Source organism: Salarias fasciatus, chromosome 5 (assembly GCF_902148845.1).
Source record: "Salarias fasciatus chromosome 5, fSalaFa1.1, whole genome shotgun sequence".
Taxonomy (NCBI): Eukaryota; Metazoa; Chordata; class Actinopteri; order Blenniiformes; family Blenniidae; genus Salarias; species Salarias fasciatus.
In genome coordinates, this window is record NC_043749.1 from 2,031,525 (window position 1) to 2,057,714 (window position 26,190).

The 26,190-nt window shown below is 43.2% G+C and overlaps 1 protein-coding gene across 1 annotated transcript in view; it reads left to right on the top strand.

The window, feature by feature from the left end:
* Nucleotides 1-26,190, top strand: part of LOC115387962 (band 4.1-like protein 1) — an 85,807-nt gene that overhangs the window by 50,633 nt on the left and 8,984 nt on the right. Inside the window, 9 exon segments of the mRNA XM_030090869.1 lie at nucleotides 5,088-5,218; nucleotides 9,454-9,621; nucleotides 16,898-17,002; nucleotides 22,619-22,661; nucleotides 22,767-22,842; nucleotides 23,198-23,416; nucleotides 23,766-23,815; nucleotides 23,818-24,008; nucleotides 24,010-24,108. Of these exon segments, the coding sequence (XP_029946729.1) occupies nucleotides 5,180-5,218; nucleotides 9,454-9,621; nucleotides 16,898-17,002; nucleotides 22,619-22,661; nucleotides 22,767-22,842; nucleotides 23,198-23,416; nucleotides 23,766-23,815; nucleotides 23,818-24,008; nucleotides 24,010-24,108 (990 nt within the window). The 5' untranslated portion in view covers nucleotides 5,088-5,179.

The window sequence follows — 26,190 nt, forward strand, 5'->3', positions numbered from 1 at the left end:
CATAAACATTAAAGAGTCTAACTGTGATCATCACTGGTGCTCTTCTGGAGAGCATCTCGTAATACTCGCCTTGTTGTATCGGGGATCTTTGTCCAAGTACAAGTACTCTGTGTAATATCTACTGTAGCAGTATTGATGCTTCCCTACTTTTAATCCGGCTTTCCTCTCAGTTCGAGGTTGGACTCTGCTCTATGACATATAAATCTGTGTTAATCCCATAATTAATCTGCTTCTACAAGAAGGTCTCCATAAAGGCCTCAATTTACAGCAAACTTTCTTCAGATTAGATGATTTCTCCTCTGCTCCTCCTCCTCCGAGCATGTATCCCCTGAGAAATGTTCCCATCAGCCCCCGAGTTTGAATCGAACTAATCTTTTTACGGCCACTTCAATGTAACAGCAAGCATCGATTCCAGTACGGCTGTAAAATGTGTGTGTGCCTGTTAATGTGTTGGGAGCAGGAGTGAAAAACGAGCTCCACGGGGAGCAGCTACAGTTGGACCGGGATGTGTTTTCAGGTAATTTGTTACTGTGAGCACAGCGAGAAGTTCTGCAATCGCACAGAACAGGTCGGAGACGAATGCTTTGTGTCGCGAGGCCCGGATGGATTTTAATCGAAAGGAGGGAGAGTTCTGGAGCTCTCGCATGGGGAAGAGAAAATCAGCGACTGTGGACCAGGAGCTGGGAACAGACAGACAAAAAGGGCCTGATTTACAAGGAACTTGTATAAAGGATGCTAAATTGCATGTACGTGTGAAAGGATTGTAATTTCGTTTTTTTTTTTTTTTTTGTGAGTTTAGCAGGTGCTCCGTTCAGAATAGTGTGAGTATTTCAAGGAGGGTTTTGCATACAATAGGCCTCTTTATGACTGTCTGCGGGAAATTGTTTCCGTGGGTTCACCATGATGGGATGGGATGGAGGACTGAGCCCCAACAAGCACTCCGTCCTATAGTAGCATGTGTTAGTTGAGGAAGTTATCAAAGATCTTGAAGTGTTCCAGCAAGTAAAACTGAATTTTGTTCAATAAGAAACGAGCACCATGGTAGATGATCTATCACAGAACAAGAGTTGATCAACTGAAATGATTTAGAAGAAAATGCAAGGCCTAAGGGAAGGTACAATACAAAAAATATGATAAAGTCTGCCAATAAAAGTAATGCAGGGCCAGCTGAGGAAGCGTTTTCAGATTTTAATTATACATTTTTTGCCTGATCTGGTGGGAGTGGCTCCTTATTCCATGTTTCTGCCAGGTGAAATCCTCAATGTTAGATCAGCTTCTAGATGTGTGTTGCGCTTGTAACTACACACACACAAACTATTGGGTCTTTGCTTTCTTCTGTGTCGTTCGATCGTTGCTGTCCCGCAGAGTTTTTTCCTGCGGTTGCAGGGGTGGGGATTGGGGGATATTCACTTGGCAGTCCTGCCCACAGTTCATCCAGTGGCAGAAAAATTGATTTTGTAGCCCTGTGCCCAGCTGGAGCAGACAGCAGAGGGGACCTGAACACACAGACCGGCCTTCCAGGAGTGGAGGTCGTCTCTGCCAAATCACTCTGATTGTCGGTAATGGTTGTGATGGCAACGGTGGAGGAGGAAGAGGAGGGGTTCACACTCGTTCACCCACGTGCAGCGTGTCGGGACCTTCGCCGGGCTGAGGGTCTCACGGGGAGTTGTCTGCCCTCTGAACCAGTGCGAACCGCTGGAGCTTCCACCTGAGCCGTTGGCCGTGATGCGGATCATTATGCTGATGTGATTTGCTGCTCGAGGGGCCGGAGAGACCTCCAGGGTCACATCCACACTGCATTATGTACAAGGTCTTTTATTGTTGTTTAGGCACCTCTGTAATACGGAGGGCATTGCTCCTGTGAGCACGTATTCCATGGAGGATGTGAGGCCTCGCCTCCTCTTGATGGTAAAAGGTCAAGTGAAACAAGCTGCAGGGTCACAAACTGCTTTTTTTTTATCTGCTCGGAAACCTGAGTGTTTATGAATAAAATCCACACCAGATTTCATAAAATCTCTCCGGTGTATATTTAGAGTTTTGCTTGTTAAAAAAAAACCAAAAAAAAAAACGCAGAATGTATTCGTGGCATTCGTAGTTTAAAATGAAGTTTTTGTGTCTTTTAAAGCTTTTTCCCCTCCACTTACATCCACTCAAAGAGATGCTGGCTGTGGGGGAGGCAGAGCTGCTGGTTTCTCCTTAATAGACGCGAAAGCAGCGCACACAGTGTTATTTTTTATTCTCGCTCATAAGAGTAGTCAGCCCACGTGTGCCTCCGAGACTTCAAATTTACAGCTGCAGGAAGAAAGAAGCATAAATTATTACATCAAAATCCACAATGTGAAGCGAAGATTTCTCTGTCGATCAGTTTGCAAAGCTTCACAAACACTCAGAAGGTTTCTCTCCTGGAGCACAGCTCCATTTGTTCATTAGTGTGTGAGAGTCGGGACATGTATGGAGGAAGGCAGTGCGTCCATCACATGAGGCACAGCGACGGGCCGACGTCCGTAAAGAGCTGTCATTTTTAAACGTGCATAATGGAATTCCTCCTGAACAGCACAAGAACTGCATTCAACGGGAATATTTTCTGAAGATAGCTTTTTAGAATAGAAATAGAAAGTTTCTCTAATTAACTCTCCAGACTCTAAGATGTTACAAGGCCCAGAGAGAGAGAGAGAGAGAGAGAGAGAGAGAGAGAGAGAGAGAGAGAGAGAGAGAGAGAGAGAGAGAGAGAATATAAATCTGTAAAAGTACAATTATACTTTCTTTTTATGTGAAAATAGAAAACGTGGATTGTGTTTGGGTGTCTGCTGGTCTTCGGTGTTTCTACGGATTAACTTGGTTAAAGTTAGCTTGCAGTTTTCCATTGTTCTTGTCGATCTACTCATGTGGGTGAAGAGCAACAGTTTTCTATGGCCGAGGTTAAGCATGCAAAGTAGCGGCATGTTCAAAGTGCTGTCGTATAGATGATATTGACCGTGAAGCTTAAAGGAATACTCTGAAGATTTTGGACCCACGCCCTATCCCGATCATTTACAGAGTGAGATAAGCTCATAAATACCTTTTTTGTGTCCGTTGGTCCAGTGCCTGGCTAACAGCTGTTAGCATCATAGTTAACTTAGCTCAACTACGGCAGGTGAAGAGGAGACAGAGCCAGACTGAGAAAGTGGACAAAATCCTCCTTCCAGTGGTCCAGGGGACGGCGTATTAGCACGTGAAGTAAATCCGAATGGTTATAAAGCATTTTAAAAGACGTGTTTTTTTTTTCAATCCGTTAAAATAATGTTTTGATACACAGACCTGCGCATGCGCAGTGCTCCGCGGAAGGATATACCGGAACACAGCAGTAGAAGCATAGACTCAGCCGCTGTGCGCCTGGTATATCCTTCTGCAGCACACGATGCTTGTGCAGGTCTGTGTGGATCAAAACGTTATTTTAAGGGATTGAAAAGAAAACACGTCTTTAAAAAAGTTTTATAACCATTCAGATTTACTTCACGTGCTAATACGCCGTCCCCTGGACCACTGGAAGGAGGATTTTGTCCACTTTCTCAGTCTGGCTCTGTCTCCACTTCACCTGCCGTAGTTGAGCTAAGCTAACTACGATGCTAACAGCTGTTAGCCAGGCACTGGACCAATGGACACAAAAAAGATATTTATGAGCTTATCTCACTTTGTAAATGATCGGGATAGGGCGTGGGTCCAAAATCTTCGGAGTATTCTTTTAACTCATGGTCAGTTGGGATTTTGCCTGGAACATCTCAACCCTGAGTGGTTCAGGAGATGGATGGATAGAAGGAAAACTTCCAAGTAGGAAGCACATTTGATCCACTGTATTGTTAAATGTATTGTTAAATTGTTAAATGAGTCCATTGAACTGCGATGCCAACCGGTCAAACATACGGCCCCGGGGGTCAAAATTTGAGAAATTGAGTAATCTTTGAAATTTCCTATCTGAGTAACTGATGCTCATAATTTATTAACTGGGGATTGCAGCTTTTTAGGGAAGCAATCAAACCCATGTCAGTGAAAACTGGCGCCCTCATTAAAGAAATAGCATGGACATCACATGCAAACTGAATGATGGCAAAATGCTGAAAATCGAGGCCGTTTCACTTTATTGTAGACAATACTTAACAGTTTTATTGCGAACTTGTGTACCTTTTGTTAATGTAAACATTTAAATTAAACCTACCGACTACAAGAAAAGGAAACATTGTGAGTTTTTAAAGGGAAAAAAGATGATTATGCATTTATGCTGATGATCTGTTACTTTAATCGTGTTCTTTTTGGAAGCTTGTTTAAATGCTCATGCTTTCTGCTGTTGTGTCGCTCTGTTGGCACGACTCCGGGTGTCCGTGTAAAAAGACTTGATTCATTTTCCCAGATGCCTCTGAGCCTCTGTTCAGCCTGCAGCAGTCAGATCCAGACTCTCACAACTGGCTGCGCTCTGCTTTCAGCTCGTTTGCGGCGACGCTTGGCTCCAGCCTCCCGTGTGTTCGGTGCAACAGGAGGAGACAACCTCACACTGTTCTCCAGGATAATTCAGGCAGAATTCAGGTGGAGCCAGGCTGCTACGCTGCGAATGCACGCGGCCTTGTTGTGATAGATAACAGCTCCGTGTATGACTCCAATCACGTAGCTGTTGTCCATGATATCCACATAATGCGCTGCTAGCACACAGCGCATCTCTGCATGTGCTCAAGGATGAGTGATGGCTCCCTCAGCTGCCCTTCACTACCTGAGGGAACATTGACGAGTTTTTTATTGGGTAATCCTGTCTTGCTGAAGCTGATGGTCATTATGTGGCTCAGTGAGGGATTTTATAATGAAGGTAAATGTCCTTGACTTTAGGGTGAAGCTTGTCGGCGTTCTGTCAGGTGAAAAGCTTTCAAAGTTTCTACTGAAGCTGTGATCCTTGCTCAAACCTTCACTGAAAATTCATGCTCTGAACCATTGAATTTCACAGGATTCCCTGTAAACACTCTTGATGGATGAATGGAGGGACGAATTATTGCCTTTGACCTTTTCTTTTCCAAGTTCAAGTGGGTTAACATGATTTTTCAAACTTAATCAAACTCTCTTTTCAGGCTGCTTTGCTGAAGTGGAAGAGGCCGGCCTGAGTCAGAGGTGACGAGCGTGAGATCGAAGTCCTCCCAGGCAGCAGGGGGCAGCGGCAGGCATGCACGAGTCCGCCTCGGATGGCAAAATGGCCAAACAGGTGAGCCTGGGAACTGCCATTACTGCATGTAGATTAAGGCATGCGATGAGACAGAAGATCTTTTCAGTTATATTGTTTATTTTCTCAATCATTCAATTAAAATTCTCTGACACTATATCCGTCACCATCCCTCCCACTTGTGAGATTCTAACAGAAAATACAGCATTGGAATTTATTGGTCTTAAAACTTAGATGAACTATTGCGCAGCACTCGCTTAATGTTTTACTGTTGTTCCCACAAGAAATCTCATCATGTGGGGGTGGACTAATGAAGACTTGGCCCAAACTTTGAAAGAATAAGCATCTAATTTAGCAATGACCGATAATATCCTAACTTTCCATAATGTGATAAAATAATTGAATCCCTAAAATTTGAGAAAATGTTTTTGATTGTTTAAAAATTGAGTACCAGAAAATCCTTGGAAGATGTATTAAATGCAGCCACTAATGTCATGATACTTAAATATTACCTGCATTTCTTGGGAAAAATTGATTTTTTTTTTTTTTTTGCACGTTTTCTGCAATTTGCTTATCAAACCTAAGTACTGGTTTAGTGAAGAATTCTTTCTTTTATTATTGGCTTTAGCATCTAAAATAGCCAAAATTAAGAAATTAATGTCATTTATTACAATATTGGTTGATAAAATAATCTATCAACAGAATACATTGAGGTCTTTCTCTCTCAAAGGAAAGAGAAAAGCAATACGTGACGACATCTTTTGGTCATGGCTTCTAATCTGCAGTCTAACGTCACAAATTGAGACAGGTTGGCGGACAGATGGTCATGAGTCCATAAATAGCCTGGTATTTTATTCCAACGGTGTCAGGAATTTGATAACTGCTGCCTCAGTAACAGCTGCTAGTAACCTATGAAAATACATCATAAAGCGGCCAGCTTTAAAGCAGCCTGAGCATAAAAATCTGCTCCATTTGTTGTTCGTCTTAGTGTATTGACTTTGTGTGGGCATCACTACTCTGCATGGCCCACACACCGGGTGACGACACCTTCATAGGAGAACTGGTCACCATCAGATGAGTGTAGAGCGACTGGTAGTATCCATGTTGATAAAATCTCGGTTCCACAGCAGTTAAATGAACTAATAGGATGCTAAAATGGCTCAGTCTATAAGAGGCTTTTGCCAATCTTCGGTGTGTTAAATGAAATGCCAAGGAAACTAGTCGAATACTAACTTCCAGATTCAGGTATGCGTAGCATCAACACAGAGGCCGTGTGGAGGAGGTTTTGGGTAAGGCTTATCATACTTATGGATTAGGTTTTATGTAATTTATTAAATACTCTTGTCGGCAGTTTGTATCGGCATGTAGCAAAAAGTTAGTACTTGCACTAAATTTGAATGTTTTCAAAGCGGTATCGGTACATCCCGACGCTAAAGTATATTATTTCTCATCTAGATCTTGGTCTTTGATTTCTTTGACAGGAAGAAATAAAGTCTTACCAGTTATTAAAGTCTAGAATTCATATGTATAAATTGTCCTCTGAAATTAGTTCCCTAATCTCATAAAACTTTATGACTCATTGCGATGTACTTTTTCTCTGTGCTGCAGGAGTGTAGGGCTGTCAGGTTTCTCCTGATAGAACTGCCATCCAAGGACTTCTCGGGGCAGATAAATTTATAGCTGAGGGAGTTGTTGGAGGGGACGTTGGATGGTTACGTCTGAAAGTGGAAATGCAGTGGATAGATTGTGGAGCAAGTCTTTTTCACAAAGTATTGACCGCAGTTGACAGAGAGGCTTCTGTAATGCTCTGGTTTTCCAATTTGAACCACAGGAAGAGGATTATTGGAGAGTCAGACATCTGTCTTCAGTCTTCCGTTGCGTTTTTATCCAGATAAGCCTCAGATGGACTTAAAGTTAGGGAGCGCGCACCTTTCGCCACTCTGTCAAAGACCACGTTTACACTGCAAGCCTCGATGCACAGATCACATCTGCTGCCTAAGTCAGTTATTTTTTTTTTTTTTTTTAGCTTGTGGCTGCACATATTTTATGAAGTGACCCATATCTGATGATATTCTGATGAATACACTTACCTTACAACAGAAACATCAGAAACATCCCATGTGTTCACTTGTAGTGTTTACAGACTTCAGGCTGTTTCTGAACCAAATGCTGACTCAAGCCAAAAAGTGGATGATTTGAAATTGATGCTCATGTTGTGGCGCAGGAGGAGTTCGCCAAACAGCAATTATGACCCTTATTTTCCTTCTGTGTCCTGGTATCTTGTGCATAAGCTGCAATTATTTTCTCTTCTCCCCAAAGACTGAGAAGTCATGTGACTGCCTCAACTGACCACCGTGCCGGATTTTCCTCCTGTCAGCCTCCATGGTTCTCATTTACTTCGCAAGTGACAAAATAAGCTGGATTAGATGATAATAAAATCCTATCGGCCTGGTCATAAAGTGGTCGTTTTGGCACATATATGATACATGTCAGATTATTTTCCACACATGAATGAGGCCTGTGTCTCAAAATCCCCCAGGTCATGTGTCTTTTTTGTGGCTCAAATTACACTGACAGTATAAATAGGACCATAGTGCCATCACATAAAAACAACCCCCCCCCCACCCCCACCCCCCCCGACCCCCCCGACCCATTCACACTCCTGTTGAATCACCCAGATTGAGGAGTGTGTGTGTGTGTGTGTGTGTGTGTGTGTGTGTGTGTGTGTGTGTGTGTGTCAGTGGGTGTGAGTGTTGCGTTGGGGCGGGGGGGAGTGAGGTGGGAGGGGTGGGAGGGGGACTGGACGGGGGTGGGGGGGGGGGGGGGGGTGGGGGGTGCCCTGGATCTCGGGGTGCGTGGGCGGAGCGCTGGGGGGTGTACTGGCCTGGGGCGGGTAGCCGCCCGTGTGGGCCGGTTCTCCCGGGGGGGTCATGGCCCTCCGCCTTGACTCTTGGGCTCTTGGCAGCTGATTTTTCCTTTGAGTTTCTGTAGTTTTTCCATCGTGTTGAACACGTCTGCTCATTCTCCCCAAATGATTATGGGGAAAGAGCAGATTCTGGTCACTTTCCTTAAAGGTGCATTAAGGAATTTTTAGACTTTAAAAATACTTATTTTCCACCATATATATGTTACAAATATTCAATGATGTGTACAATGTGCCCTGACATATTCATTGTAACTACCTCTAACAGCGCTAAATTGTCACTTAAGAGTTGCAGTGCCGGTCCGGCACCAGAATTTTTTGGGGAAGAATTTGAGATGATGTGACATAATGCATTATGTACTAACGTGTGTTTTTCTGCAGTTTTTTTTTTTTTAAATCTATCTTCACTACCTGTCATGTCAGAGGCAGTGGGTTTTGGAGTATAGACCCATCTGATTGGTTTTGCATTTTCAGCACCACGGACAGCGCTTCAAATGCAAATGATTTAATGCTGTTGAGGTGGTTTTGTTCTCGTCTGCTCTTGTCAGGAGGTGAATTACTGTCTGCCTTCTTATGGAGAAAAAATGTAGTAAAATTTGATTTTTTTTTAAACTCCTTCATGTTTTCTATGTGTAGCTTATGGCAGCCAGTCATGACAGCTATACAGCAGGAGAAAAAAAACCCCAGCCCCCCTTTGCTTGAAACACCTTCCTGCACGCCTGAGTTTTAAGCCGTTAGGCTGTTTATTGGTTTCAGATTTTTACCTAGTTTTAGTGCTTTCAGCCATTTTAACTATTTTAGCTATTTAAGCTTTTTAAAGCTGGTTTTAGTATTTTTTTTCCCATTTATGAGACTTTAGCCATTTTGCCCATCTTTGCCATTTGTGCTTTCATTATAGTTGTGTTATGTGCTAATTTCTTTCCAGAAATCAAAGAATACGGGTGAACTCTCATCACTGGCAGAACACTTTGAAAAAGCCTATTTTCTTTGTGATGCAGGGTTAGTTATTTGAGACCAGCCTGAGCCCTTCAAAGTGTGGTGCACTCAAATAATTCAACAAGTCAACAAAAAATAAAAATACAAAGCATGACAGAAAAGGCCAGAAAAGAAAGACAGAGACCATTTCTCAGTGTTGCAACAGTCCCGCCAGCTTTATAACAGCTTGTATTTTCTCTTTTGTTATGGCTGGTTTGCCTTTCCAGCTGTGTGTCACAGTATTTCAGACAGCTCTTCGAACACACACGCTAGCGTCGACAGCTTGGTATTGAGAGATTGGTACATGTGTATTTTCAGGATGATTGATGACTGAATAAATTCATCTGATCTAAATGTCTGTTCGTGTTTCTGTGTACAGGACCACAACTCCAAGCTCATGGACGAACACAGAGAAACGGACGACATGTCTGAGAAGACGTCGCCCAACAAGAACCCCAAATCTCCCCAGAAAGGCTCCAAGCGGCTCAAGACGGTCCCTTTCAAAGTGACCCTGCTGGATTCCTCGGAGTTCGAAGGAGAAATCGAGGTAGAGCAATTTGCATTAACACGTTTTCTGGAATTAAACTTAACATGCTCCGAGCGAGCGGCTGCAGGAGTGAAAAGCGTCCTTGGCTTTTTCCACTCCTTTTGTTGTTATTTTCCTCTGTGCCGAACGGTGCTGCACACAGCGGATAAAAAAGGGGCGAAGAGAATAAAAGAGAGGGTGCCACGCTGAGCGCGCACCAGGGGGCGAAGCCAAAGAAATGTTACAGTTTTCTGTAATACACACAGTGGTATGGAAGTCTTTATTCCACACAAAGCTGTCTGTTGTCATTACCTCAGCTGTGTGAAATAGGACTTTTCCCACTCGCTGGGTAAGCAGACAGAAGGTATGCACAGGCGAGGAGAGGCCAGATCTATGTAAGTCCATTTCCTGAGATAAATGCGCGGCATCAAGTCGAAGGTTCGGGGGGTTTTTATGACTCGCGGCAGCGTAAAACCTCTGAGAACAGGTCTATCTTCCTCCCCTGAAATATCTCCCCAGGATTGTGGAGGGAAGGATTTATATCCTATTACTCCACTGAGGGGACCATGACTATGAGTATCGACTGCGCGGCAATATTTCAAGCTGCTTCTGGTTAACTTTGCTCTCAGCTTGGAGATACACAGCTGAATTCAACACTTGATAAGTCTGTCTGGAAGTGTGGAGAAAGTGTCTGAGTCGCTGAGAAAGGAGGCTGCCGTCACACAGACGCGTCAGCATTTCACTCATTTCATCAGATTTGAACCGTATTATCTTCACCAGGAAGTCATCCGTCTTTGTATTCCTGGACTGATTCATGGAGCTTGTGAAGTGGTGAATACTATCGCCTCACAGTGAAAAACATCCTCAGGTAGATTCTGAGTGACGGTCATTTCATGGAGTGTCTGTGTTGTATTCAGCCGGCATCATCTCCAGCTCTCTGCCCCCCCAACATGGAAAAAAAAAAAAAAACTGGGGGTCTTAGGACTTTTCCTGCTCTGAGTTTGCACATTCGAGAAAAAACAGAACTGGATTCTTTCTCCAATCTATCAGACCTTGGAAACTGCCCACTGCTTCTATTGTGAAGGGTCCTGCTTGTGTGTGCGCCGGTGTGTCCAATAGAGTTTAGCTGCAGATACTAATCTTCACAAAAGGGGGTCTCCATGGAAATATGTTTTGAATATAGTGCAGATTTTATCTTCGTATTATAAAAGTGATTTTCTGAAATGCACGCTCTTCAATGGTCCCTTCTGCACGGCCCACTAACTGGGTGTTGAGGAATCTATGGTTCTTACGCGACTGCAAGCAGAAAACAGAGGAACAGCGGTATCATGAGCCACCCCGGAGGATACTTAAACACAAGTGAATGAAACTTTTGTTGCGTGATGAGGAAGCAGCTCTTTGAGTGCGAGCGGACGAGAAAAAAAACGTTCTGAAAGTACATTGAGCTATTTTTCCGCGCCACAACAATGGCATTACAGTTTGGGAAGCTTTTGTGTCTTAAGTGCTCTTCCCGGGCGAGTCGCATCGATGCTGGAGGATGGACGAATGCAGCCTTCTCGCTCTTTTGAAAATTGCAGTTCTGCTGGAGATTGAAGCTCCAGGTCAGGGACGGGCTTGTTTTTGTTACCTGTGTGTAATCGCCAGGGTTGAACTCCACGCCTGCCGTGTGTGAACGCTCCCCGCTTCCTTTCAGGAGGCGGTAATAGCAGCGTTGCGTGGAGGCGCGATGCGCTGTGGGATCGCTCTCCCCTGGAGGAGGTGCACAAAACACGGATTAATTAAGTCTCTTGTCATGAGCGCGAGGCAGAGTCCTCCCCCCTGGGAAGAGGCCGGCACGCCCCCACCCAGTCCTGTCACCCGGCCCTCCAGTGTCCTGCGCCGTCGAGCCCGGCTGGGTGGAGCTGAGCGATTTTTACCCTGCTGGGAATGAATTTGAGTTTCTTTCTCAAGTGCTTGGAAGCGGGATCATCGTGCTGCATCGGGACACTTTTGGGATGTTTGCTTGTAAATATCTGGGAAAAACAGCTGATCAGCTGACTGAGGATCAGGTCTGATCAGTCCATTTATCACATTTGCCTTCATGAGTGTTTGTTGCAGACTGTGAAAAACACTTGTGAAGATTGTTGTTAACAAATGTTTGAAAGAGAAGATTTGTTTATTTTCACAAAGTTTCATCAACAGGAAATAGTTCAGTCTATAAATACACAGTGAAATCACCTGGCTGACGGCAGATTATAAAGTTATATAAAGTCTGTAGGAGTTTTTGGCAGAAGGAAATGTTTTCAGATAGTCACAGTGGGAATTTCTTGTCCACAAAATTTTACAGGAGTTTTTTCTAGTGGGTTATTTATGTCTGACAACATAGGAATGGTAGGATTTTGTCTCTTTTTCATACATTTAAAAAGATCAAACCTGCCCAGCCTTTCAGTGGGAAGCTGCTGCTATAAAGGTGAGAGACATTTCCTCCGCTGGCCCCCCACTATTTTTATCTGTGGACTCTATTCAAGCATAGATCTTGGAATCTTTTCTGAATCTCTCCAGTCACTCTTGTTTTTCCACTTTGACTTTGTAACAGGTCATTTCCCAAGTGGCGTATTTCATTTTTGTGTCAATTTTGAAAACTTTCTCGACGGAATCGCACTTCCTTTGAGAGCTTGTGGAGTTTCTGGAGCTGCATCCTGTCACTGCATGGTCGATGCAAGACATCAGATGTGGAAACAAATGCTGTTTCTAGCAGATCGTCCTTGTTTAAAAGGGGTATAAAGTCCACAAAGCTCTCATGTAAAAACTCCTGTCTTTATGGTGTAGTGTTGTGAGCGGTCTCCAGACCACATTTTCAAGGTTGAGGTCTTGACAAAAGCTCAGGTTCTTAAATCCTTCATCTTGGAATATTCTGACCCTGGTCTTGACTTGGTCTCAGGTTAGTTGGTCCTGACCAGAACAGCAGCACGGAGTGCCTTCATTGATCAAAATGCATGTAAACTGAAGCCATTTTGCACTCTTAATACAGGGTCTTAGTAAGTCTTCACCAGCTCCTTATTAAAACTGTTTAGTTCTATATTTAATTCCCTCTCTGGTAGCGTGAAGCACACTCTGGCTATACGGAAACAGCAGTCTCACTGTTGGGTCTCAGAATTGACATTGATATGATAAGACCGTCCCTCTCTACTGTTGCTACACCAGAATCAAAAAAGCTGAAAGAGTGGGGGGGAAAAAAAATCTTTTTCTCGCCTTGGCCTTCAGATATTAAGAAGCAAGACAGCAGAGGGATAATACTGCATCTGTTTCCCTGGCAACAACTTGCTCTGCCTCCCTGTCACCTCACAAAGTAGGCTCAAGGGGAGGAGGTACCATGTGTGAGAAGAGGAATCTGTATGTGTGGTTAAGTGTGAGATCTGCGCATTAACGTGCTCCTGCTTTGTTCTATATTTAAACTGTGGCATCTGAGCCCCGTGCATAAATTAACTGCGGTGCCTCAATATTTCATATTACAAGCTCAGTGACATACCTGGAGCTTCTCTGTAGAGGTCAGAATATGCAGCAGGAAACGCATGTATGAACATCTTTGGCCATTTGGGGTTAAACATTGATTTCACTACTGAGAAATTGTTATATCATGTGCATCTAATGGCAGAAACTAAGATTTGGATTCATCCATTTCATTCAACTCATTGCCTAATGGAGAATTTGCCCATTTTAACTTTAATCATCTAATACTTTTGGGAGTCTACAATTTTCTCTGTGATACTTCTCAGAGATTACAATGAAATCAGGGCTCATATCCATGAAATTAGGTGATCTAGTGGGAGTTTTTACTTGGTCTGGGACTTCTCTCTGTAGTGTTTCTTTCAGCTCTCAGCATACAAATCATACTGTAGCATCCTGATGATATGCTCAGTGTTATTTCTTGTTATCAACTGAGATAAAGTGTTGGATGTAGTTTCCTTTGCCTGTGCTGGGGACAGATATTGATTTGACAGAGGTTTTGTAGGGTAGGGATGGCTTCATACAACTTTTTTACGTCTGATACTGGTACCATTACAATCCCAAAACCTCATTGTCCCCCTCTCTTCAGTTCATCCATTCATTCTCACAAAATTCTCTTTCTCTGGAGCAAACCAAAAACGTGAAAATCCAAATAGGCCACGTTATTGGTGCATCTTAACGCGATAGCATCAGCTCTCTGCTCCACCCTGCCTGTGACCAGCTTGATATGGGATCAGCATTCACAGCCCCTCTCAGCTCAGTGTGCCGTCTCTCTGCTGGGAGAAAACATCGTTTCTGCCGTCTCTTCCCGTGTTTAATGGCTGCCATTGATTCATCAATCTGTTCAGTAAAACGATGAATGCCAATCATCATAATGTAAAAAAAATAGCCATTCATAGATTGATCAGTGCACTGCATGTGACACATGAGGAACACAAAAGAGGCAGCTGACAATGAGACCGTATGATCGTCCTCTATTGTGGCGGCAGGCTCTTGATGGGACTAGTAAATACTGAATCTGCTGATAATTTTCCCTTTTTGTCAGAAAGATTGATTTCTAACACACAGGAGAAAATGCACCAGCAGACTGGATTTATTTCACCAGCAGGGATGAGAATTGATAAGATTTCTTTGATTCCCGTTTCATTTTCGATTCCGTGCTTTATTTCTTTGTTTCTTATCAATTCTCATTTTGAAAAATACATGAGAAGGCATTCATTTAACGTCAACAGTTAGTAGTAGCAGGTTTTACAAAGAGACAAATGGTGCTAACCTGATAAGTGGTGTTAATTAGTTAATTACCTGCAGTATTAACAGCCGAGGACGTGCTGATGTTGCCGCTGCTGCTGGGTAGAGAATCACTCCTGAGCGGATCGAGAACGCATTTAAAGTTATGGTACGCTGTGTGTGCAGATGTTTCTGCATATTTCCCCCCTTTGATGAAATATTTATTCTTATTGCTGTCAGCCTTTCTCATGAAATCTAACCAGACTTTGGAGTGATTGCGCCGCCTGGGCGCCATGTTTCCTGCCGGCTGTGTTGGTAAATGATGGAATAGAAATAGCTTAAAATTTTGATGAATCGGCAAGTTGATCTAAAAAATATTAATGATGTAAACATTGATTTTTTTTAAGTCCCAAAACAGGTAAAGTGAAGTTACTCAGTTCTAAGAAAGAAATATCTAAATGAACTGTATTGACTTCATCTGTGCTCAGTTCATGTGTCATGTTCACGGTGATTAGAGGATGAGTGATTACAGCCCTGATTATATTATCATAATCACAGAAAGATTTCAGGTCTTATTATTCTGACTCCATCATTTATTCCATTATACAATTGAATGGGGTGTAGATGAGACTGAGCATTAATTACAATGAATCAAATAGGGCAAAGACTAATAATTTAATAATCCTTGAAACGGAGTGAATTGTTCACCAAATCGTCTCTTCGAACTGCAACATTTATGAACAACAGAGTTGCTTTTTGCTACTATTCACCAACCACAATACATATTTGATCTTTTCTAATAAATTGTGTATGTTGAATTGTATTAACTGACTGAATCTTGTTGCATTTGAGACGTTTCATATCTAGTTTCAAACAATAGATATTTATTACACCTGTTTTAATTTTTGTAGCATTTTTCTTACCAGTATTTTTTCCTTTTTGCTTGTTTTTTCCCCTTATTCTTTCAAAGCAGTGTTAGTCATTGTAGTTTGATATTCCAGCTATGCTAACAATTGTAGGTGTTTTAATGGTTATTTTTGCCTCCTTTAGCAGCTTTAGCTATTTTAGCCATGTTGTTTATTTGTTCCTTTTTTTATTTTAACTAATTTAGCCATTTTTAACAGTCTTACCAGTTTAAGCCATCATAGCTGCTTTATCTTGTCTACCAATTATGTGCAGTTTTAGCCATTGTGGTGGTTGTAATTTCACATTTTTCAGTGGTTTTTAGCTATTTTATCCACAAAAAAACGCTAAAACTGAAAAATAGCTTCAATGTCTTCTTCCTGCCATTTTGCCGCTTCTGCATTTTTCTATTTTTACAATTGGCACTTTTTCTCCCTCGTCTGTTTCACCTATTTTTGTTTGTTTTTGCCATCATCAGCCATTTTTACCATTGTTCAAGTCATTTTAGCAGTTTTTACACTTTAATCCATGTTTTACCAGTTTTTTTCACCCCAATAAACCTTTCATTGTTGTGTTAACCATTTGTCCTAAGATTTTCATTTCTAGTCAGTGTAGCTTTTCCTTCATACATTTAAAAGAAAAAGAAATGTGTGTGTGTGTGTGTGTACATATATATATGTATATATATATGTATATATGTATATATATATATATATATATATATATATATATATATATATATATATATATATATATATATATACATATATGCACACACACACACACACACACACACACACACACACATTGTTTTTTGGCTGTTTTCCTGTGCGGGAGAACTGGAATTTGCCAGAAAAGCAACTGCTTTATGTGTTTGCTCACAGTCTGATAGGCTTCTGCCCTCTGTCTGTGAGACAGCTTTACATCTAAAGAAGAAATATCATCATGGTTTAATCTAGTCACACCCCTAATATATATATATATATATGTATATGTATATATATATATATATATATATATATATATATATATATATATATATATTAATAGTCATTTTGAAATGACTTCTGCAAATAAAATGGAAATCTGATTAAATATGTGTATTTATGTGTTTTTCCTGAAGGCTTCAGGGAGCTGAGGGTTTCAAACCCCTGTCCATTCAATAATTTGCCCATGAGAAGCGGTCCTTCAGCTCTGCAAGCGAAAACATTTCTTTGTGAATGCTGCTGTTAGCTTGTCAAAAAAAAAGATTCCACATTGAAAAACCTTTCCCTTTCAATGCTACAACATGAACTTGCCACTTGTGAATGTGAAAGAAAAATATTTTGGAGAAAGGCTCACCTTGGATGCCGTCAATAGTGGAGGAAATCTCTGCCTGCACGGCAAAGACCAATCTTCCACTGCAATTCACAGTCCATTTTCACTGTCAAGTGCCTGATGCACGCTGACTTTGATACAACACCGAACGACTGAGCCGTTTTATCGCGCTCGGAGCCGGAGAACCTTGAAGAGCCCAGCTGTCTAATGGCTTCCGATACTGTACTGTTGAGCCAGTTCTCGCCTAATAAAACCAAACTGTGGTCGTAATAAGCTGTTATCCACATGTGGTCTCGCGGGAATCATTCGGTCTTTTCTCCTGACCTTTGCTTCACCCCTGTGTCCTGTGTGTTTGTCTTGGCAGAAGCACTCCAAGGGACAGACCCTGATGGACATGGTGTGCGAGCACCTCAACCTGCTGGAGAAGGACTACTTCGGTCTGACCTTTGCCGACACGGACAGCCAGAAGGTCAGTCATGAATCGTGTACTGTTGTGACCTCGACGGACACTTGAGTGCATAAACATGGCGCTCGCCCGGTCGTCGGTATTCCTCTGTCGTCTGGAGGGTCGGCTCTCTCGGGGGGGCCGCGCTATCCATCACATAAAGATGAATGGAAAATGTAAATTTCCTCGCACAGAGCCGGGACAAAGGCATCTGAATATCTTGTGCAGTTGGAGTAGAGACAGAGAGAGAAAGGGAGAGAGAGAGAGAAGCCTCGTCTACTGTTTGTGAGACACATCTGTGAAATTTAGTGAGAGAGATATTTCTCAGAGGCAGAAATAATTCCATGCGTGGAGTTTAAACCCCTGTGGACTGAAGCCAAAGTTCAGGAAAATTTGAAGCGCTGAGAAGAAAAGTTTGGGCAAAATGACTTCTGCGACTTCTTTCTTTCTTTCTTAACAACTGGGTGCTGCAAAGAAGATGAGACACCTTTCCATCTTTCTGTTAGCTTGTAGCTAAAGGGAAGATTTAATGCTCGGGTCATTCAGGCTAATTAGCTAATCTAAAAGCTCAGGAAGGCTAAAATGCATTTTTGTAATGGAGTTGTTGACGGGTGACAAGGGCAATGAAATCGTCCTGTCTCCGGAGGTCTGGGCATGAATGAGGTTATTTTGCAGAAGTGTTTTGTTTGTGCTGTTTAGAACACGTTAAGGTACATTTCAAAATCTGAAGTACTGCTTGTTGCTTCAGAGATGGATGGAGCTTGTTGCACAGGAAGCTTAACGTTTCTTCAGGCATCTTGTCTTCACCTTTTTCCCTGTTGATAGTGAAGTTTTTCAGTTATTAATGGCACTACTACCGGTATGTATGTTACCTCTGGACACGGTTTCTTTGCTGCATTGCTCCAGTCACGATCTGATGGCCTGATTGACTGCTTTAATGCAGATCAAAAAGTTTCACATTTTAATTTGTACTGGGGGAGTTCTCAGTGGTGATTTTCACATTTGAAAGTAGAGAAGGAGGTTCGATGTTGTGAAAAACACCGGAGTATCTTATTTACCTCCCCACTGGCACTGGTTATAATAGACTATACTCGGCTTTAATAGAAAGTGATGAAAATACAGAAGTGTCAAGATGAGTAGTGCTCAGGCTGTGTAATGGAAAAGCACCCATAGATTGATATTCTGTCCTCAGGTCACCCAAAAAATATCCAGTTAAGGTCCCGAAGTTCAAATGTTGAACTTCTTCTAAAGACTTCCTGGATGGTTCCTCGGCAGCTGTGTGAGCAGATACTGCAGACGGTGGTGTGAAGGACCCTCCACACCCTGAACAAGCCTCCAGCTCTGATGACACTCGGTCTGCGTTCCCACGCCGCAGTCGAAGCTTGCTTAATTGGCAGCTGCGTCAAGCAAATGAACCAGAATCATTCCCAGATCCACCTGGAGTGGGTCCGACTCTGCAAGAGTGCTTCTAGCAGCATGCATGAGAGTTATTTAAAGAAAGTGGAGCTGCCCGAGGAGATCCTGCTGAGAGCTTTTCTCACCACCGAGATGAATGTGAAGGAGTCGCTGCAGATGCTCGCACTCTACAGACTCCATACTCTCTTTGGCCTTTATCCTATTGGATGACCCCACCATGAAGGAGGAGTAGAAGGAGGAGGACGTCTATTTGGCCATCTGTGTTTCAGCATGTGTTGGTGGACTGTGGCACAGGTGGTCGAGCAGATCATCTAATTGTAGGGTTAGTGGTTTGATCGCAAATCTTCCTACATTATACTGAAGTGTCATCAAGTGACACTTTGAAAACTGTTTCTAATTGTGGCGAGTGAAGACTTCACAGAACAGCTTTGGCGTGCGTCTGCATGTGAAGCAGTAAATGAGATTGTCATCCACACCATGAAGGACAAACATGGACTCAGTATCTATTTGAAGATGTTTCTTCAATACAGCACAGATGGTACGGTTCAACGTAAACGTTGTCACTAGTGGGAATGAGAATTATCAGTGGGTCAGTTTTTTATTCCAGCAGAAAGCATAGCTTAACTGTCACATACTTATTTGCTACTAGTAGGCGCTTCATCAAACATCTCAGCAAATCCACTTAGTGATGCTTGATTACATGAAAAATTAATGCGATTCGTTTGAATTTTCTTGACAATGATGACAGTGGCATGTAGACTGCTGCTGCTTGCTGCTGCTAACGATGCTAGCTAGCCAGGCTAATGCTAGTTTGACATGTTTGAGCTGTTTTTTCACCTGGTCTGAAATGATAATGCATGACTATGCATGTAATTCACTTGAATGTTTAAAGGTTGAGACAATAATGAGGTGTATTTAGTGTGAATATATGGAGCTGGGATGCTAAATGCTAACATCCAGAGAACTGCAGTGAGCGAAGGTCTTCATAATTGAAAGATATTTAAAACTGAACGAACTCTTAATGCACAATATATTTCAGGAAGACTGTTTCAGATATTGTCACTATTGCACCAAGTTTTGACTGCTTCTTGGACGTTCCTTTTATTTTAGACCATAACTCTAGTCTTCATAGTGGTTACAACTGTTGGCATGAAGTCGATCCAGTCAATACATCTGATTGAAAATGGCTAATTTAGCATCACCTGAAGGGAGCCTGCTTTACCATTGATCATCCAATCGATGGACCAGTCAATCCGTCAACAAATCAGTCAAGCCTTAAATACTCCCACCTATCCATACAAGCCTTTCCTAAAATTTAAAATAAGTTGAAGTTATTTAATATGTATATATGCTATTTAAAATAGAACAGAAAGGTAAGAAGATTAACAGCAAGAAGAATATCCCATTTAGATAAAGCTGAATAATTTAATTTATTGTAAAGACATTAAAACAGAACTGATAAACAAAACTCATTAAAGCCAAGCTGAATAGCTCGATACGGAGTTTGAGTTATTGTTGCTACATCGCATGAGACAGGACAGACATCAATGTCATCTTCAAATGTAGCAGCGAACTGATCGTTGTTGTCCTTCCGCACTTTGTATCCTTTGACTTTAGTCTGGCTTCAGTACATTGTCGTAAAGATAATTCTTTGATTTAGTTGTCTGTCATCTGATTTCTTCCTCTTTAATTATTTGTGCTCTCTCTAACACGTTTGAGCATTGAAGTCCGCCTGCGTATCGTTTTGACATTTATGAGAGAAGGTCTGCGTCGGTTTGTCTTTGACCGTTATTGCTTTTGCGAGGCGCACATGCCAGGATAATTAGCATACATGCAACTGACGTGAGCTGATTGGTCCGACCCGTCAGCTCACATGAATCGCCTTTGTCTGACGTGAGCTTCATCTTTTCGTTTGATGTGAGTTCCCCTGAGGGCAGGTATGTGATTGCACAACAGGGTACAGAGGCACCTCGCGCTTTTTTAAAAGACGGCAAAGATGACAAGACTAAGTCCCCCTTTTAACATGTGTGACAATCGCTGTCATTGTCGTCGGGCTGTGACTTGATGCGCCGGATCCAGCGTGGTCCAGGCCCCCACGGACAGGTTAACTGGGGTGTTTCAGGGGTAAACCTCTGAAAAGTTCAAATATGTTCCTGCTTCCGACTGCAGGTGAGGCAGCAGCTCAGATCAATACGACAATCTCATCAAAGGACGGCTTATCAGAGCGCAGCTGGAGCCTACTGTCTGCGCTCGACGCTGATGGTAGACCAAACAACCCAGAGAATTGAATTGTCATTCGGATGCCCTTTCTCCGACTCGGTCGGATTTAATCTTTCTTCTTCGGGGGGGAACCAGTCGCTCAGGGTGATTGCTTTATGAGGTGAGGTTGCAGAAGCCAGAGTGAAGCCTTGAACGGTCAGTGATTAAAAGTTGGTGCTGCTTTTCTGCAGAGAAAAGCAAATCAGCAAAGAGCTTCTAGCTAATTGAGTGCTCTTTGCCCTCAGCTGATATGAGACAGATTCAAAGGGACGATAAATGCCCGAGGCTCTTTAAAGTCTTTAGCAGCCTGATTAAACACTGGAGCAGTACTTCTTTTTGTGTACATGTAAGTGTATGAGATGGCTAATTGCTGGGGATCTGGGGATCGTACTGTATCGGCCCCTCGTGATCCTGGTTGGACTCTGACTGATGTGCCACCTGCTGCCAAAAGACTGTCAGGAATAATAAGCTCTATAGTGTTCGGGGTCAGGAGGATCAGTTCTCTGCACCACAGGCAGAAAGAGAGAAGACACCTCTGCAGAACAAGACTCAGAGGTGTTAGATTTTGATTACTATCCTGTTATTCCCAAGTGGTGCAGAGGATGGAATACAGAAACAGCAAGTGGACCTCAAACGGCAAGCGAATCAACACTGATCGCCAACGTCCTGTTTCCCAGTCAGGAATCTTTGAATCATGTAGAGAAAGCTGGAGGAGAGGCTGCAGGAGAGAGACTCCTAATATACAGTGGCCAGATACGACGACACTATACGCAAAGTGAGAAGTGAAGCTCAGGACTGTCAGCAATCTAAGGTCTATTTCATGGACAACATTTCAAGTGAAAAAGTATATATATTTTTTCATCATTTAAGAAAAGTTTTTTCTAAAGCAACATTTTGAAAACGATATACTGTACTGTTGAATGATCATGACAGAAATGCTGAAAATGATGGAGCTGTTATGTAGGGCACTGAGTTTCCACTGGTTGCTGTATTGGCTGTACACACACTATTTATAACAGCCATGGGGCGCCTGCGCAGCAACAGCATTTCCTACGTCATATGGGATTTGTGCGTCCAGTCCTGTTTTTTTTTTTTTTGTTTTTTGTTTTCTTAGAACTGGTCTAAGTCAAAAGGTCGAGCAGCTATGCTTGACAGTTTTGGTCAGGGTCTTTGAGAAGCTAACATGTCAATATTTTATTAGAAAATGACACAGTTGAAGTTGGTTTTCTGAGAATTTCATCCTATATCATATGTTTTGTTTTTGTAGCTGCATTATTCAATATTTTAGGTTTCATCTCTATTTGACTGACTGTACCATATCTTGTAAAATTCTCAGACTCACTGTTTCCAGCCCAAACACGATGTAAAACCCGGCCAAAAAAACAAAACTTTGAATGCAAGGTTGTTGGACGTCTGACGCCTTTCTGAAATTACAGAAAAAAACTGTATAATGCTGGAACTTTAAAGCAAAAATTGAATTAAATTCATTCAGTATGGAAATCGGTACAAAAAATATTTTAGATAACATAGCCAGAGAGAGATGATTTAAGAAAGTTTAAAGGCTGTAGGAGAGCAAACTCAAACATATTTAACACGGTCAGAATACTTGCGGAAACATTTCTGTCCGCTGCCATCTGTGCTTTCGCCTCCAAACAGCTGGATTTACAGCTGCTGCTACGAGCTGATGAAATGCTCCAGCAACCAGATCACAATTGCGGCGCCCCTGTCGGTTCAGTGCACGATCGCACGTCGTGAGATCAGACTCTGTAACTCGACAGCGACGGTGACGACACTGTTAAAATCCTCTCTCCACACGCTGGAGCGGCTCACCGCGAGGGAGCTCGGATCCTTTATTCACCATATGGAGGAGCTTTCATTAGGAACAGTGATGGCAATTAGAGCCTCGGTGCGAATTAGCCGTGGTTTCCAGTCCGCCCTGTGTGAATTCTGCCTTCTGTCTTTCAGAACTGGTTGGACCCCTCCAAAGAGATCAAGAAGCAGATGCGCAGTGAGTTTCTCTTCCAAGTAGCTGTAAACATTTCTTAAGCTACGACTGATGAAGAACTTTTCTGTGTTGTTGCATATGTTTAAGATGTTGGTAATCTCATTTCAGACTCCCCGTGGCACCTCGCCTTCTCCGTCAAGTTCTACCCTCCGGACCCCTCCCAGCTCACAGAGGATATCACCAGGTAGCTCTCTGCAACACGGCTGCAGCTGCTCTTCTCATTCTGTCACAGGCTCCTCCGACTTAATCAAAGCAGAAATTATGTACATATGTCAGCAGCGAGGATGACATTGTCGCTTTTCTTTCCCCTCTGACGACGTGTGTTTACATAACAGTACTGTAACAATTCTCCTGGCATATTTGCCCCGGTGTCAAGGCAGCCCAAATCCCTCACTCCTTTTCAAGGATTAGCTGTGGAATGCTGCTAACTGCCACGGATTAACGCACGCTGAATACTTGTCGGAGCTCGCATTAGCTCAGGCTTGTTTCACTGCCAACACTCCCCCTCTTTTCCTCACCCCTTTCTTCTCCTCTGACAGATACTACCTGTGTCTGCAGCTGAGGGACGACATGCTGTCAGGCCGCCTGCCGTGCTCCTTCGTCACTCACGCCCTGCTGGGCTCCTACAACCGTTCAGGCCGAGCTGGGGACTACGACCACGACGACCACGGCTCCGACTACGTCACCGACTTCCGATTCGCCCCCAATCCGACCCGCGAGCTGGAGGAGCGGGTGATGGAGCTCCATCGAAACTACAAGTACAGAACCCACTGCCGTTAGACGCATCATAGATCGGCTGACGGGTTCCGCCGTGCATATGGCAGGTCGATGCCGTCGCGTCACTGTGCCATCTGTCACCGAGATGTACACAGAGCGCGTCATGCCAGCGTGAGAACAGGTTCTCACTTCGGAAGTCTTTACCGCGCTCTGATTTGGCACTGCAATTTGGCCAAGCCCCAGTACTAAGACACGAGGTGGACGAGGGAATTAGAGAGGAATATGATCAGTTCATTACTCAGATAATGCTGCTCCCGCTGCGCCGGATTCTCAGTTTATATTTAGGAAAGCCAGTTGAAGTGCTCACAGTTATTGTTATGCTGCCCGCAGGGGGATGACTCCGGCTGAGGCCGAAATTAACTTCTTGGAGAACGCAAAGAAATGTCGATGTACGGAGTGGCCCTCCATCACGCCCAAGGTTAGCCGTCTGCACAGTCATTTCAATTTTCTCAAAGTAGGTTTTTCTAGACCGCATTAATCCTCGCTCATGAATAATTTGTGCCCGTTGTTTTGCTGCAGGATTCTGAAGGGATTGAAATCATGCTGGGCGTCTGTGCCAACGGTCTGCTCATTTTACCGCGATCGGCTGAGGATCAACCGCTTCGCCTGGCCCAAGATCCTCAAGATCTCATATAAGAGGAGCAACTTCTACATCAAGATAAGACCCGGAGAGGTACTGAGGGGATGTACTTCATCATATCTGATCATGTTTCATAGTGGATGTCTGTTTAGTTTCTGGTGTATGGTTGTGTGGTCTCATTACATAAACAGCCAACAGCACTAACTAGTGGCCCTGCATGAAGGCTGATCACCAAGCTGGCAGAAAGCCTGATAACGAGCCTCATTCCAATCAGCTTGCGTGGAAGCAGGGGGACATGGGAAGCATGCAGGCCTGCAGCCCCCCAGGAACTGAGTTTGACACCCCTGCTTTATTGTTTTATGGCAATTAATTAGTATTGTATCAGTACTTGTGTCAGCACTTAGCTAAAGGTTAGTACTTGCAATAAGCCTTTAATCATGAACATTAATTGGATTTAAATTCAGATAGACTCATTTACAGTTCAGATTTAGCTTATTTTATCTACAAATCTTGTAAGGAAACACTTCCGTCTGTTTCTCTAGATCAAAATTTCCACAAATTTTCATTACTTTCTGTTTTTTTTTTTTGTGACAGTCATCGCATCTGCAGCATCATTTGGACTGTTAAAATCATGCAAAATATATCAACTTCTTTTTTTTTTTACTTTATGAAATGAACCTGACCTTGAATGCTGCGGCTCATTTCCACCTGATGCAGTCAGTTAAGGGTTGTGGTTCACCTCTTTCTCAGAAACATTGCAGACTGTTGGTGGAGCGGGTTGTTGGTTATGTGCCTGGCTAAAAGGTGGCACCTTCGAGTTCTTTTTTTAAGATCCGATAATATTAAAGTAGCTTTTTGTGCCTTTCTGGTCTAGTTGAAGATCGAGAAATCTCCTTCATGATTCACCTTGATCCATTTTCAAAGTGCATAAGTGACAATGTCAGTTATAATCTCAATATTATGCTCTTTTAAACCATTCAGGCTGGGCACTTCTGATGAGCAAACTTGCAGATGAAACCAAAACATGAACGCATCAGGGTGCCTGAGCAGTACTTCTGCTACTCAGGCTTATTGCAGAATCCCAGCAGGAGGAGAAACTAAGAAAATCAAGATGTATATTTTAACGGGAAGTTTGGGATTTTCAGTCTGAGACTCATTCATGTTGGCTGATGTCCAAAGTTGCTTCACAGAAAATTGTAAAATGTTAGAGATGCTCAGTGTTTCCTCATTTGACCATTTAGCTCAGCTGACACGTCTGTGGAGCCTCATCAGATCACATCTATCGATGTACAGTGCAGTGAAATGCTCTCATCTGTTAACTTTCTCAAACACTTCTCTGTTTTGTTAGATTGTCTCAAAGATGTTCCGGGTGTGGGAATTGATTGCCAGATAATTCGGAGTTTGTGTCAAGTTCTGATCCAGATCAGTGTTTGTGTGACTAAAGTCTGGATCTGAGCATGACTGGCAGCAGAGACTGTGGTATCACTTTTCTTTCTAGTTGCCCCGCAGTTCCTCCAGCCGGGACTTGATGGCGCTCTCTGCCTCCTCCCTCTCCTACTGGAGCATCTTTTGTTGCCACTGTGTCTGCTGACTCTCCAGCTGCCGAGCCTCCTTCAGAGCAGCCGGGAGCTTCGTCCAGAAGTCTCTCTCGTCTGCAGCTCCTCCTGGACGGTGTCTCTCTCCTGCTGGGAGCGATGGCGCTCAGTCTGAAGGAGATGGTGTGTTTGTGAACAGCAGCCATCCTCCTGGTCTGTGCATGCTGCCATTCCAGCTGAGTCCGTCAGACGCCTCGGCTCTCTGCAGTCTTCTTGGTTTCCTGGGACCTCCTCCTTGGCCTTGTTGACGCTCTCCAGCCGCTTCTCTTTCTGAATGCTCTCAAGAACCAGACGGTTTTCCAGGCCTCAGACTTCAGAACCAGCTTGAAGCTCCTCTTGATCTTTGTCAACCAGCTGAGGCCATCTCCAGGTTGGTTGAGTGTCAGCATGCAGCTGTTTTTGAGCTCTGAGCTCTAACTTGAGGGCCTCCGCTTCATGCCGGAGCACTTCCTCTCCCCATGAGCTGCACTCAGCTGGAGCTGCAGATACTTATTGAACGAAGTCTGCAGACGAAGATCTTCTTTAGATTCATTCAGGTTTCTTTCAGTTGAGGTTTCACGGAATCTCCGTCACATGGAGA